The sequence below is a fragment of the Dermacentor andersoni genome, chromosome 6, assembly GCF_023375885.2.
Source record: "Dermacentor andersoni chromosome 6, qqDerAnde1_hic_scaffold, whole genome shotgun sequence".
Taxonomy (NCBI): Eukaryota; Metazoa; Arthropoda; class Arachnida; order Ixodida; family Ixodidae; genus Dermacentor; species Dermacentor andersoni.
In genome coordinates, this window is record NC_092819.1 from 104,136,043 (window position 1) to 104,152,275 (window position 16,233).

Here is a 16,233-nt window from a genome sequence, read left to right on the forward strand (position 1 = left end):
TTCCTAATCACGGCATCAGTTATTCACAAAATTCTGTCTCCAACGGTACTTACTCCATTCGTCGCCAGCAGGAATGCGTATAGATAATTGCTCTTGCGCGGGCCTCTAATCCAGAAATCCAGAGTCGGACGTTCAAAGTTGACGAACTCGAGACACGAAGGCACCGAAAGAACAGCAAGGAGTCGCGAGACAACGTACCTGGCGATCCGGTTCGTCTTGGTGACGAGCGCCGCGTAGATCATGGCAAAGCTGAGGCCGGGCAGCACGCGCGTGATGAAGCAGGTGAGCGCGCTGGGCTTGGCCAGCAGAGCGAACGTGGTCCCGTGGCACAGGAACATGCCGACCAGTATGATGTAGGACAGCTCGCGCGTGGAGCTCTTCACCACGGGCGTGTCGTTGTGGCGGATGAAGATGATCATGGCGGCCAGCGTGGCCATCAGGCCCAGGCAGGCTATGCTCATGGCTGCCAGTGATTGGCTGTCAGTCCAGTGGATGTACTCCTCCGGGATGCGCACGCAACCTTAACAACAACGACAAAAAATTAAACGACTAAGATAGTTAAAAGAGAGAAAGAAAGTTTTGTATTCCCTATATATGTATGACATTATGCAGCTAAGTGCAATGCTATAACATGTGTATACAAATCTCTGAAAGTAAATTGCGATGCTATACATGTAATATTATTCTGTTCTGCAGAACAGAATAATATGCGGATAATGAATACCTTTTTCCGCAAGCGGGTTAGTCGAAAGTGGACGTGGAGGAGCCCGAATGGTGAGACTAGAAATGAAATCGACTTCATACTCTGCGCGAACCCTGGCATCATTCAAGATGTAGACGTGCTCGGCAAGGTACGCTGCAGTGACCACAGGATGGTAAGAACTCGAATTAGCCTAGACTTGAGGAGGGAACGAAAGAAACTGGTACACAAGAAGCCAATCAATGAGTTAGCGGTAAGAGGGAAACTAGAGGAATTCCGGATCAAACTACAGAACAGGTATTCGGCTTTAACTCAGGAAGAGGACCTTAGTGTTGAAGCAATGAACGACAATCTCATGGGCATCATTAAGGAGTGCGCAATAGAAGTCGGTGGTAACGCCGTTAGACAGAAAACCAGTAAGCTATCGCAGGAGACGAAAGATCTGATCAAGAAACGCCAATGTATGAAAGCCTCTAATCCTACAGCTAGAATAGAACTGGCAGAACTTTCTAAGTTAATCAACAAGCGTAAGACAGCGGACATCAGGAACTATAATATGGATAGAATTGAACAGGCTCTCAGGAACGGAGGAAGCCTAAAAACAGTGAAGAAGAAACTAGGAATAGGCAAGAATCAGATGTGTGTGTTAAGAGACAAAGCCGGCAATATCGTTACTAATATGGATGAGATAGTTCAAGTGGCTGAGGAGTTCTATAGAGATTTATACAGTACCAGTGGCACCCACGACGATAGTGGAAGAGAGAATAGCCTAGAGGAATTCGAAATCCCACAGGTAACGCCAGAAGAAGTAAAGAAAGCCTTAGGAGCTATGCAAAGGGGGAAGGCAGCCGGGGAGGATCAGGTAACAGCAGATGTGTTGAAGGATGGTGGTCAGATTGTTCTAGAGAAACTGGCCACCCTGTATACGCAATGCCTCATAACCTCGAGCGTACCGGAATCTTGGAAGAACGCTAACATAATCCTAATCCATAAGAAAGGGGACGCCAAAGACTTGAAAAATTATAGACCGATCAGCTTACTGTCCGTTGCCTACAAAGTATTTACTAAGATAATCGCAAATAGAATCAGGAACACCTTAGACTTCTGTCAACCAAAGGACCAGGCAGGATTCCGTAAAGGCTACTCAACAATAGACCATATTCACACCATCAATCAAGTGATAGAGAAATGTGCAGAATATAACCAACCCTTATATATAGCTTTCATTGATTACGAGAAAGCGTTTGATTCAGTCGAAAGCTCAGCAGTCATGGAGGCATTACGGAATCAGGGTGTAGATAAGCCATATGTAAAAATACTGGAAGATATCTATAGCGGCTCCACAGCCACCGTAGTCCTCCACAAAGAAAGCAACAAAATCCCTATAAAGAAAGGCGTCAGACAGGGAGATGCGATATCTCCAATGCTATTCACAGCATGTTTACAGGAGGTATTCAGAGGCCTGGAGTGGGAAGAATTGGGGATAAAAGTTGATGGAGAATACCTTAGCAACTTGCGATTCGCTGATGATATTGCCTTGCTTAGTAACTCAGGAGACCAATTGCAATGCATGCTCACTGACCTGGAGAGGCAAAGCAGAAGGGTGGGTCTGAAAATTAATCTGCAGAAAACTAAAGTATTGTTTAACAGTCTCGGAAGAGAACAGCAGTTTACGATAGGTAGCGAAGCACTGGAAGTGGTAAGGGAATACATCTACTTAGGGCAGGTAGTGACCACGGATCCGGATCATGAGACTGAAATAACCAGAAGAATAAGAATGGGTTGGGGTGCGTTTGGCAGGCATTCTCAAATCATGAACAGCAGGTTGCCACTATCCCTCAAAAGGAAAGTGTACAACAGCTGTGTGTTACCAGTACTCACATATGGGGCAGAAACCTGGAGGCTTACGAAAAGGGTTCTGCTGAAATTGAGGACGACGCAACGAGCCATGGAAAGAAGAATGATAGGTGTAACGTTAAGGGATAAGAAAAGAGCAGATTGGGTGAGGCAACAAACGCGGGTAAACGACATCTTAGTTGAAATCAAGAAAAAGAAATGGGCATGGGCCGGACATGTAATGAGGAGGGAAGATAACCGATGGTCACTAAGAGTTACGGACTGGATTCCAAGGGAAGGGAAGCGTAGCAGGGGGCGGCAGAAAGTTAGGTGGGCGGATGACATTAAGACGTTTGCAGGGACAACATGGCCACAATTAGTACATGACCGGGGTAGTTAGAGAAGTATGGGAGAGGCCTTTGCCCTGCAGTGGGCGTAACTAGGCTGATGATGATGATGATGATGACATGTAATGCCTCGTAAAGAATGACACAAAGCTTCACAATTCGCGGTGCGAGATGAGCACCCTGCTACGCTCGAGTCACGTTCGAGACAATGAAGAAAACGGGAAAAAATGGCAAATAGAAACGTTCGTGAGGATATGCCGCCTCAAAGCTGAATGGCAGTTTCTCGTGTCAACGCTAACAACGCAACCATTACTCCTATCGTTTGTCGTGTAGTACGGAAACATGGTGAAGTCGATACTTTGAAATTGCAAACATTTTGGTTCGCCAGTACTTGAGGCCGGCTTTCAACAGATGCAGTTTAATGCTGTTTGGAAGGAGCCGAAACAAGGGTGCTGCTCCGAACAAAATTGTGCAATTTCAACGCTTATGCTGGAATCTATGTGAAGCGAAACATTAAGAAGTGGTTAATTAAATGCAACACAACCAACCGTGATGCGTACAATTGCGTTTATCTTTTACCTATTCAACGTATAATCTCATGTAATGTTTATGCCGAAGAAAGACCAAAGGGTAACGCTCGAACATGCAGATCTAACGCACGACAACGAAGAAAGGTAGCTGTCTGTGTTTTTGCCAGCGCTTCTCAACGCTCACAGATGATGCCGAGACTGCTCTTTATTTAATTTTTTAAACGTGTAACATAGTAACATCTTGGCTTCTTCCTTGAAATCTGTTCTTTACAAATGTTCTCATTCCTCAAACCTTGATAAATGTCGGAACAACTGCGTCAAGAGCCACCTAAACAATGTATTTTTATTATATTTTGACAGAGCGACTATAGATACACCTCTCTCATTGCTCTGAGTGCTAAACATTAAAAAAATTAAAACAATGTGTTCTTCGCCTGTCAAACTTCTCTGTTCTGTTCCGATCTGCACATATTACGTAGTTCTTATGGAAGTTGCAACGAAGCCTCACCCGTGAGGTTCTCATTGGGCCACCAACCCCTCTCGCAGTCCAAGCAGGTGTAATCGTCTTTGACGTACTGATTCTCTTTGCAGGCCACGCAGTTCCAACAACACTTCATCGTTTCCGAGTGGATGCTCTGAAAGAGTAAAGCGAGGAGGTCATACTGTATTTACGCGTACGCCTCTCGAGGGCAACATAGTTCTACTTTTAATTTGCCTTCCGGCTCAACACTTACGTCGCAATAATTCCCTGACCACCTTCAACTCAACTCAGTTGAAGTTTACCTGCGTTTCGAGGATCATATAGGGTTATAAACATACCTTGAGGGCCCGTTCATGAAGCATAGTTGTGGAAAGCACTTTCATTGTTACTAAAGAAAACAAAACAATGTACCTCATTGGAAGTACAATATCAAGAAGGCATCGCACATTACGCGACAAGAACTGCAGCATCAAAACAATGTTGCGCAAAAGACGCATTAAAAGTATAAATCCAAAACACTTTGTAACTAGAGCACAATATAGGGAAACAACTTCCGAGACCCAACGGAATAAAAACAATAATAAGATTTGCCATGTCATTTAAAACAAGCCTATGTGGCGATTTTTATTATTATTTTATTATTATTCTTGCACGATATTCTTACACACAGCCTGACGTCTGTAGAACGAATTCTTCTACAACGAAATTGCTCGCAGAACGACGGATCCCGTATGTCCTGGCCGACTTCGTATGTTTCGCATTTATTGTGAACGCCTCTGCAGCCAAAATCACCGCAACGAAAGTGCCTGTACAACGAAGAAATTCGCGGTTCCATAAATACTGGGTCGTTGCTTTACAATGAACGCACGTACAGCGATGCTACAGCAGTCCTCCGCAGCTGCCACTCAGCTGCACTGCGCACTATCGACGCGCTCGACGAGCGTAGCGAGAGCGAGTGTTCTAGTACTGCTGCGCGCGTCTCTACGAATCGCTCAACTCGTACGCCATTTGCTGCAACAAAGCAGCCGGGCTTCCCGGCAGACGAATACGTCGCAATTGATAACGACATGACGATCTGTTCGAAACTGACGACGACAACGTCTTCGAAGCCAAGAATTACGGGAAAGAGGGGAAGGTTCATCAAGGCAACAGTGTTGAACAGGCTGCAGAAGATCCGAGAACTTTGACGGCAATGGAGGCATTCGACGCTCTGCAGCTGTACCTGCGTCGTTCCCAAGTTTGTAGCCTGAGGGTGACAAGAAATTCTGTGACATAAGGTTGGCACCATTCACACGGTCCGTCAGATAATGTGTGCAGAAGACAATTAGCTACGTCTTTCGCTACGTACTCTTGCATTTACGGTAAGTAAACGTTTTATTTTGTTAAACGTGCTTAGCTAGCTCTACTGCGAGTGGTACGGTGCGCAATACTTACAAAGAATTTACTTGTATAACGAAGAATTTTGAAGTTTCTAAGCGCTTTGTTATAAAGGCGTTTGACTCTACCAGCGTATAAACTGCGACTTCAGGGGCAATAAACTTACTGTGGTTACGTGGTTAAAAAAAAAAAAGGTAAGCTGAAATTTTCACAGGCAATATTTCTAGCTTGAAAGTGGCACGGTGAACTAGTGCGAACGAGCATCAGTTATACAGAAGCAGCGAACTTAGGGAGTGGTAAACGCGTTATTTCATATTGGAATTAATTAAAAGGTCAGAAATGTTTATTACGCATATAGATCGTAGAGAAGAGACGCGTGACGTCTAGTGTGAAGTCACGTGACTCCCGTCACTTCCTAGACGGCGCTCGTCAGCCGCCACGTTCTCGTCTGATGTGCATCGTCTTGTCGTGTAGTTTGTTGTATTTCCTGTTAGCGTTCTTCTGCCGCCAGTTGCAAACCAGCACGTACCACTTTACGGTGGTAAATTCCAGGACAAGTGATACAGCATTAACAAAGTACAATTCTCGCATTTTCGAAGTGCATTGAGTGCATATTAAAAAAAAAAACCAGCTGGTCAAAATCCGGAGTCCTCCATTACGGCTTGACCCATAATCATGTCGTGGTTTGGGCACGTAAAACCCCAGAATTTAGTTATACTTTATTCTTGCACTTTCGGAGCGCGCTGGTCTTCCTCGACTACCTCCTTAGTGATACTCTTGCTAACAGTCGTCTCCGAATGTGTACTTATTAGCGAGTGATCTGTAACGTTATACCCGATGTCCTACGCCAGCCAGTTTGAGCTAAGCTGCTTATCCAAGCGACAAGGTGCGCTGTACAAGTCTCTGTGAGCCGGGTGCACTTTTTAAAAACATCTGTATTCTATTTTGAGACTTGTAAAACTCGAAATACTTACCCCCGTTGTTAGCAAAACGCGTTAAGTTGAAGCTACGATTTGACTTTAATAAGTCCGGCACAAGGTAACGCCTGACGCGAACGTCCCGAGGGAAACGCAATGAGCATATTGGGCACGATCCCGTCTGGCTTGATAATGTGCCTGACTTGGCCAAGTCAAGTCGAGGCTTCAAGTTAAGGCGCATCTTTCAATACAGGAAACATGTAGCAGGAAAATGAAAACACTCTCGGTATCTTTAAGCAACGGGAAAATGACCTTCATCAAAAAGAACAACACGCGTTGTTGTATTATCTTTTAGATTAGACTTTGCCAGGAACTATTCTATACTTGGTTAGAAAAGGTGTGCTTTATTTTCGTTCCTGTTGCAGTCTCTACGGAAAAAAAATCTATTCTCTTTTTATTATTAAAAGTATGTATTTTTCTTTTCATTTACTTGCCTGTTTCAAGAATGTACCGTTTTTCTTGCCAAGCTGGAACGTGTTCACTGTGTGCGGCTACTATTATTTTATCAAAGAAAGGCTGAAATTTTTTTTTTTTTTATAAGCCCGCCGTCTTCGGTTGACCACACTCGAGTCAACGTCCAGAAAATCTCTAAATCCGGACTTCCCATCTCTTAGCCACTCACAGGAAACGAGCGAAGCAGTCAGACGTCGGTAATTCTAAAAAAAAATATTAAGAAAAAGACAAAGCTTCCGTCAAAAACTGGCGCCACAGTACGGGTAGCACAGGACGAGGTCATTCGGCAGATTTGACCCGACTTCTTTCTTATCTATAATTACTTCTTGAAGCGATTACTTTTTTTACAGAGACGCGTTCAGCAGACAAGAGTGGGCATCGAAAAAAGAAAGAAAGAAAAAGAAATAGACGAAAAATATCTTCCAAAAGTCGCCTCCTTCCACATCATTAACGAACCGACCCACACGTGGCAGGATTTTCATCTCGAGCACGGAATAAAGCCCGAGGGGTCCTCGCCATGATGCGAGTGTTAGCTAGCCTGGCCTGTCTCTTTTGCATGTTTTTAGTACGACGTTGATCCAAAAGAAAAGAAGCAACAAAGAAAGAAAGACCTCTGTGGCGTAGAGCGTGCGTGTTAGAATAACTGCACACACAAAGTAAGGCGAGGTGAGCTTCTCAAAAGCTCCAGGCGTATTTAGGCGTGAGGCGGTAGCGCTGCCGTGACGCGCTCCGGTATTTTTAGGAGCACGCCCACCGGACATAAGTACAAGCTTGTGCCGCCTAAGTTGTAGGACGGTGCAAAACGCGGTAATCTTAGCGTACTGGTGTGGATGTATCAGTGCAGTGTATCAGTTATAGAGCAGGCAAGTTAGCTGTAAGCGTTTGCATAGAGTGTGTCAAATAACGTGAACGAAGCTCTCACAACGCCCAGGATTTCCTCTGCAACGCATATAGGAACACAGTACGGCTCACAAAGCACTGAACTCTCCCTGTTATGGCATGTGTTTCAGCCTGTCTCCGTATACGTGCGCGCGTGTGTCTGCACGTGTGTTCCCGATGGCTGCAGCAGCGCCATCCTGTGTAATGTAGACGCGTTTCAACGCGGTAAAGTTAAGGCCGCCCGTGTAGCAGGCATTCCGGCGTCGGCGTCCCGCATCGGCGTCTAGCATCGAACGACACCTCGACAAAATAATTTCCGACCAAATTCCGAACGACGCATACCCAACCACTTCTCTACCACCAAAGTTGCTCATACCTTGTTTTTCACTCTTTACAAAGCTATTTCTCGGAATTATGAGAACGGCAGACCAAAAGCAAATCTAATGAAACAAAAACAAAAAAAAACACCGACAGCGCACGTTCTTTATGTTAGCTCTTCTCAGACTGAAATATTAAAAGTGCGAAACACTAATAGGAGATCGACCCACGCAAGAGGCCGTGTTTCTACCAGACAGCTCGCCTTTGTGCATAGCGTTCGCAGCCAGCGTTTCCCGGTAAACGTTACGGTTGCATAAGCTGCATTTGCCTGGAATCATGAAAAGCAGTAAGGGGTCTTTGAACGCTATTGCGTTCCTCTCTGAAAGACGAAGCTTAAGTGTCGCCCAAATTTTTTATCGAAAGCGCTGCCTTTGTAGAGCCGTTGCGTAAATCACAGCAGCTCACACTCCGAGAAAAAATAAATACGAAGTAAGGGTTAAGGCGGCGTTTCATGCACATTAATGCAAGTATAACATAAGGTCATGAAAAAAAAAACGGTAGCGTGAACTTAAAAGTATGGACCGAAGCTTTGCACACAGGAAAGTTTCACTTCTACTAAGAGTAAAACAAACTTCTTTTGAAGATGCTGAAAAGTGGGTGTGCAAAAGGATTGGTGCGATCAGCTGGGTTGCTTTGTGTTAGCTGAATTGAGAGACTAGCAAATAGAAAAAAAAAGAAAAAGGCGAAGAAGCAAATCTTGTACGAGAAAGCAAAAGAAAAAAAGCATATAATTAGCAGCAGTCTTGCGCTGACGACACACCATGGCCCCGAGGCCCGTCTGCCATTTGTGCACCATCTTTGAAACGCAGCTTAAGAAATGGTTTAACGAGGTCGTTAATAGCGAATTCCCGCGCACAAGAGCGGTCATCGACAAACACTTCACGCTGGAGATGAACAAAAACAAATTACAAACAGTGCCTGACGAAAGTGCCCTGAAGTAAGTGCCACTTTTGAAAATGACCCGTTCTGGTATGCTGTTCAGAAAAGATCGTTAAGAGCACCTGTCCGAAAGCACGCGATTTACGCGGTTCCGTGTCCCTGCTGATCGGTACGCAGTTGGAGAGATTAGCATCTTCTCAGGGTCATTTGAAAACGGTATGCATAGGGACATCTTGAAGGGGCATAGCAACGTTCTGACCAAATTCGTTCGCCCTTATTGCGTCTCGAAATAATGCGAGCCTCGTGATGTCGCTGTGTCTGAATGAAAGCTGACTGCTCGTGCGGAACACTCTAAAGCTCAACTGTCGAGGGGGGGAAATGGGGTGTCTGCAATGGCTACAGGGGGGTATACACAGAGGTGACATGGCAGACACTGCAGCTATTTTGCGAACAAAAGCAACATCGAAATGAGAACGCGGTGTCTCTCAATGTGCAGATTTCTGGAGAAGCTGACAGAATAAAAACGGCCACCATCGCAGGGATCGAACCCGCGACCTCGAGATCCGCAGCGCAACGTCGCAGACACTAGGTTACCGCGGTTCGTAGAAAGAAGTGTTAGGTATTCACGTTGTTTTCCCAAGACACAGCGGCTATTTCGACGTTTGGTGATACGCCTGAGTGACATGGCAAGAAACGCACAGACGAGCGTTATAAAGATTCTCAGGCTCAGATTAAGCCTGAACCTGAGCAGGCTCAGGTTTAACTAACACCATCACTACCACCATCACATCGAGGAACATGAAAGGGGCGTTTAGGTCACCTTCGCTCGGCGCCAAGGTTTCGGTAACCAGACCCGTATTCGTCAGAGAACGTGATTCCTTTGTCAGATGTTCCCTCTATCAGGAAAAAAAAAAGTTAACAGACGCCGTCAACCTCAAGTACCATCGCTGCAGAAGGCCTGTGGCTGAGAGCGAGGCCATTATACGAATATGAATAGCCGTCGGTCATATGAGGTGACGAGGTGGGCTTGTCTTACCGTCCTTTCGACTAAAGAAAAAGAAAAGCAGCGCCGGGTTCGTGACAGATTGACGTACCTTGACCTTTCCCTTCTCGCAGGGTAGCGAGCATATGGAGACTGGCGGCGTCTTTCGCTGTGCTTGGTGCCACTGCACCTCGCCAGTCATGGTGAGCTCACCGTTGACCCACGAACCAACCTGCACGTAGTCGTAGTGGTGCTCACCCAGCTGCTGGTAGTTCATTAGGTCGTACCTGCATAAACGAACGCGGAACGGGAACCAGTTGCATGCGCTGAAACGACAGCCCAAAGGAAGGATCGTTTTATCGCATATCCATAATTAGCATGCTACTTGCACCTTGCACTGTCCGCGTAGATGCATGTACAAGCATGGGTACAGTTTGAAAACGTGTGCAGATTATTACCTAGGTAAGATCTCGATGTAAAAAATCAGGCAGAGCCCATCTCAAGAGCACTGTCGACGCTAATGCGATTAGCATTGACGCAATGTAGCGACACTCCGTATTGCTGAATACGTGTACCTTTATTCAGAATCTGTGGTGGTCATTCTGAGCGATGGCTAACTCTAATACAGAAGCAAGAAGAGGTTCTGGATTAGCTTTGTTTGCATTCGTCTGCAGTACTGCGTAATTATTACGCGTAGCGTAAGGACAACCCTCATTGATAAAAAAAGAAAAAGGAAAATCAAGTTACTACAGTTCCCTTATAGACAAGGTTGCTGTAACAGGAGATTGCTAGAAAAAGAAATTCCTACAAAAAAAATAGAAACAGAAAAACTATGAAAAGGAAAGCGAACGCGACGCGGAAGGCAAGGACGAAAACACAAAGTTAATCATGAATTAAAGACTGACAACATTTGCGGTGGTGAAAGCATCAAAAGCGGTGTTTAGCCTTCATGAAAACGTCCACAGCAGCCGGCACTAACTGCGCCGCGAAAGAGACGCGGGAAGCCGAAGAGTTAAACGGTTTGAAATCAGCGCTATTCTCCAGCTGGCGGTAGCAACCGAAAAGCTTGAAACAGCTCCGAAGTCGTTCGAAGGACGCGCGTAAAACCGCCGCCGGCTGTGGTTCTGTCTCTGACTCCACACTTGGCGTCGACGATTGAGGCAAAAATATTTCTGAAGCGGGCGAGTTTACTTCTGCCTTGGGGAAAGCATCTTCAGTGCAGATTATTTTTTTCTTTCTTTTTCTTTTTTTTTTTTTTGCGAACCATCCGTGACGATTATGCCGCCGGCGTTTCATTACCAGCAAGCGGCAGCCGGGCGAAATTTTTGCGGAAGCCGAATCGACTCACGCCCGCTCCAGTGAGCGTGCTTTCGAGGAAGCGAATGCGCGACATTTGGTTCCTCCGTGCTGTCGCGTTCACTTTCGGTAAAAGAAAAGTACACCGCTTCCTCGGAAACTTTCTTCTTTCGCTAGCAGCATAACGGCTGGTTAGTGATAAACTACAGCGTCCTTGCTGCCCGAATAACTTCGTATTCGCCGGTGATAAACAATGAAACAAGAGGCGTGCAGAATGACTTAGGTTTCGTTATAGCTAGGATAGAGGAGCACATGAAGTGCCAAATACTGATGTGCCCAGAAATTGCTTAACCATAGAAAGTAAAAACGGTACGTTGGTTTCTGTACTTGAAATTCATGAGCTATAAGCGGAGGGCTAGATTCGATACTGCATTCTCAGATATCTCGCGCACCATTTAACGATCCTCATGGTAGCACTGGTACAAAAGTGGAGGCTTTCTTCCTTTATAATAGCCTGAGGTTCGACTAGTCTCTGCTTCCCTTTATTGCTTGGCGAACGTTGATATTGAAGGAAAGCTTGCGTAACACGACCTGTCGTGGTAATGAAGTGGTGGTAGCATAGTGCTAGCATACTGAGGTCGCAGGTTCGACTCCCTGAAGCGGCTGCTGCATTTCTATGAGGGCCCCGGTGCGAAGTGAAAACCCTCGTGCACCGCGCTTTTGGTGCATGGTAAACGACACGCGAATCGAACGAAATGGTTCAAAGACATCCGTGCATTAAGCGTTCTCCTGCAGCCCAAGTGATGCTTTGGGACGGTAAACTCTTTGAATCAGTGACCTTCTCAATAGCTCGCCAGATGCCCGTAGTTGTACTCATAGGCACAACATGGTATGTTTCGAAAGAAAGAGCTGTGCACAAACCGCAAAGAATTCAGAGTTTTCTATCGCAAATGCTTTCGATTCATCCGAGCGTGTCTCAGTTGCATCGAAAGGGATACGATCGAACGCCTAAAATTTTGTGCCGCTCACAACTTGTGCATTCCACACTGGATTCCTCAGCACTAATAAGTGATTCTTGCAGTGTGAAAATTTCAAAGAATGACAGCTTTTGCCAACCTTCTTATTCTTTTCAACGAATATCGTCATTAACTGCGGCAATGGACGAAAACTAAGATGTTGTATTAGGAACAACGATAACGCGAGCGCCCGTTCAGAGATCTTCTCGCGCTCTTTCTGTTTCCGGCATGCGCTTTCGTGACCCAACGCGAGCAGAGGAGTTAACACTCTAGCAATTACATTGAGAACGCCACCGACTGTTGCGAACTGGTGAGGCAGACAGAACAAAAGAATGCAGCAGTTGCCGAAGCGTTGTTCAAGATAACGGTCAGCGAATATCCGATTGCATCGAAGTGGACAAGAAAAGAACAGATCTTCTTTTTTCATCCGCGCTTCTCGACGCATTTGCTCGCCACAAGTGCTTGAAGTTGAAGTCTGCGCTCGTATTGTGTACTTCCTCTCGTCCTTCGTCCGCGTTGCGCTGCCCACCCATAGGAACATGTTGCAACGAAAAGAGGTCAACATTGTTACCTGTATAGAGACTCTCGACCTTTGGCTTCGCCTCTGGTTTCTTTATAACGGAAGAAGTCAACTTACGGGCTAGCAGGGACACAGACCGAGTGAAGACACTGAAGAAAGACTACACTTGTAGAAAAAAGTCAGGCGACTCTGCGGTTTTCACTTTCGTTTTCTCTTGAGCAACAAGCGTGCCGTTAGATACCCGGACAAAATAGCACACGGTGCAAAAGAAACAAGGTTCGAGAAACCGACTGCCACAAAGACACATCAAGGACAGGTGCACGAAGCGTAAATAGGTAGCGAGAAGCCAGCGAAAAACAATAGGCGGGCGCACAATGCTGGTATATGCGTTTGTGTGTGCTCTCGGCTCAGGAAATGGCGCGTCTGGAGGTAACGACACGGTGCCGTAATTAGTCACGGACGGCGGACAAGCACAGAATGGGTTTGACGTGCGGCAAAGTGGCCACCATTCTGGCTTACTCCTCGAGAACTTTCTCTTACTGCGTCTGAGACAGAGTTTCGGATTCGCTTCTTTGTTTCCGCCATCTTGCTGACATTCCTGGCTCAGCGAGCCACCTTTGGCGCGTCGTTACACTGCACTTGAGATAACCGCGAAGGCTGGACTGCCTTGTAGCTAGACACTAAAGCTAGGTATGATGTCGGGCGTGGCACTTTCCTTTTCTTGTCCTTTTTTTTCTTGAACCTTCCTGGCAGTATTTTAATGACATGAACATTTTGTTAGCAGAATAAAAATTAGATTTCGTAACCCAGGTTCCCTTTATTTCTTACTCTTACGCCCGAAGCACTGAAGTCGCGCCGTCAGCGCGTGGCGTACCAGATATCGCTAATTAGGGATCTTTTTTTTATTATTATTACCATATGATATTTACAAGATGTAGTCGCTTTTAATTGTCGCCGGCTACTCCTTTTCACATAGGGATTTTAAAAAAGAATAAATCGTAATAAATGTAATGAAATCATAACAACCCAAATTCCAGTCACATAAGTACACGAATGCCACACTACAACCTAAAGCTTAAAGTCAACTCCAAGTTATTATTATTATTATTATTATTATTATTATTATTATTATTGTTGTTATTGTTGTTGTTGTTGTTGTTGTTGTTGTTGTTGTTGTTGTTGTTGTTGTTGTTGTTGTTGTTGTTGTTGTTGTTGTTGTTGTTGTTGTTGTTGTTGTTGTTGTTGTTGTTGTTAGTTAGTTAGTTACGCATACATACAAGTATACAAAGGAAACAGGGAGGGAGCAAGCTGACAACTGCCACCGAGAGGGGCACAAACCCTGCCTACTCTTTTCGGAGTAGGGAATGGAAAGAGGACAAGAAGATAGGAAACAAAGAAATGGGAAAGAAAATAAGAAATAAACAAGTGGTATGAAAACACAAACTCAAGTCAGGTAAGTAAACTAATGCCACACTAAAACTGAAAGTCAACTAAGGTACAGAGCAACAGCAAGTAAACTATGCATAACTTACCCGAAATAATGTTTTTTTTTTGTTATATAATGCGTCATTTTATATTTCCAATGACTAGCTTCGCTCTATAAAAGGTAACACAGTATGAGCAGACAAAGCAATTCAGTGGAACCACCTTTCCGCTGACATAGCACATGCTGGTGACAAAAAACGTTTTTTGCCCGATGCACCAGCCAGCATTGTATACTAACGTGTTACTTGAACGTCATCATTTTTATTATTACTACCTTGATTTTGTTGTGCTTGTTGTTGTTTGCATTTTGTACACATTGTCCTCTATAATGCATCTGGCCCTTAGCGTGAAATAAATAAATTAATTAAAGCAAATTATAACGTATGACGTCAGAGAGAACTTGAAGGTTACCGTCCGTGTTGGTCATTTTTTTTTTCTTTTCCGCCTTTATGTCTAGTATATATTCAAGCACTCCATGCCGTACATTCTAAAATGTTTCAAGCATAAACAAGGTGTAACAGCAAACTTTCAGATCTACTGCCACGTCAGGAGAAGTGACAGAAAGAAATAGGAACTTTGCCCTGTTTCCGCTCTTTCAAACTTATTGACTCCACGCTAATCGCATCATCTCAGCGGTTTTCTTAGTACATTGGCGTGTTTGCTTTGACACGCGCCTATTTTGCACAGCGTTTTAAACCACGAATCCTTTCGGTGCATCGGAAAAACATCTGAATTTTTTCACGAAGGAGATTTGCATGTGCTTTACGCTAGATTAACATTTCCGGTGGCTAGAATGCGCACAACAATGGAACACACTTTTGTAAGCAACAACTTCACATCTCTATCCCGATGCTGATACATTGATCGAGCATGTTTTAGTTGCTTCACAATGCGCACTTACCTAGTAGGGCTCCCAACAAGTGGTCTGCCAGCAAAATCAATTTGGTGCCACGTTGAATGAATGAAAGTTACTTGACTGGATAGTTATGCGCCTTGTGCTCAACGCGCTGTTGTTGTTGTTGTTGTTGTTGTTGTTGTTGTTGTTGTTGTTGTTGTTGTTGTTGTTGTTGCTGTTGTTGTTGTTGTTGTTGTTGTTGTTGTTGTTGTTGTTGTTGTTGTTGTTGTTGTTGTTGTTGTCTCTTTGTGTTTCTTTTTTCAAGCTCTGCTGTTGTGCATCAAGTTTTATTCACCGTTAAGATGATGTCTCTATATGTCCACCTAAATTCGGTTCCTCAATTGTATACTATTATACGTGACACACGTTCTATGTACTCACGTTGCGGAGAAGTGATTCTTACCTCATTTGAATACACCCAGGAAAAGATCCAATAACAACGAAACATGGCAAAACAACATTTTAGATTAATACGCCACTACCTATTTTCCTTGCAGAAGTTACATAAAGACAAAAGATATTCGTTGAATAATTGAATATTCGACTCTCTTTAGCGAAGCCCTGTGCTTGCTTCTCCACGTTAAGGCTTAGCTAGACACACCGCTACACTTTCACGTGGTGCCTGTAGCTTCTTTACGCATGTGCATTTCTTCAATGAAAGTTTCAGTTCAACTACTAAATCCGTGTTTGTTTGTTTGTTTGTTTGCTTGCTTGCTTGCTTGTTTGTTTGTATTCTTGTTTCTTTTTTTTTACTTTTTTTCGCCAGTCCCGTCCGCTGGCACTGCCTTTACAAGATGTTGAACGCCGTCTCACCCAATGAATTACCTTGTTGTCTTTCAAGTTTGCTACTCAACTGGCATGTCTGTGTTGTAAGAAAGCACGCTTTATATATATATATATATATATATATATATATATATATATATATATATATATATATATATATATATATATATATATATATATATATATAAAGGTATTACTGAAATCATGACTTTGATGGAAAGCCGTCTGGTCAGGAGGAGACATTGTAAGTAGTTAAAAGTTGGACGCCGACCAGACAACAAAAGAAGAAATAAAACACGCTTCGAATGCAGCACAGAAACTTTCGTTCAAAATCTTATTCACAATCAGGTAGTGAACAAGGCTCCCGTACGGGAGCCGAAACGTTTTTATTTCTCTATTTTCAACGATCGGGAGGT

General features: G+C 44.3%; 1 protein-coding gene across 1 annotated transcript in view; it reads right to left on the minus strand.

Moving 5' to 3' along the window:
• Positions 1-16,233, minus strand: part of LOC126522689 (metabotropic glutamate receptor 5-like) — a 402,455-nt gene that overhangs the window by 25,814 nt on the left and 360,408 nt on the right. The window contains exons 10-12 of the mRNA XM_050171464.3: positions 9,932-10,106; positions 3,922-4,048; positions 199-520 (exon numbers count right to left, since the gene is read on the minus strand). Of these exons, the coding sequence (XP_050027421.2) occupies positions 199-520; positions 3,922-4,048; positions 9,932-10,106 (624 nt within the window). The remainder of the gene's footprint in view (positions 1-198; positions 521-3,921; positions 4,049-9,931; positions 10,107-16,233) is intronic.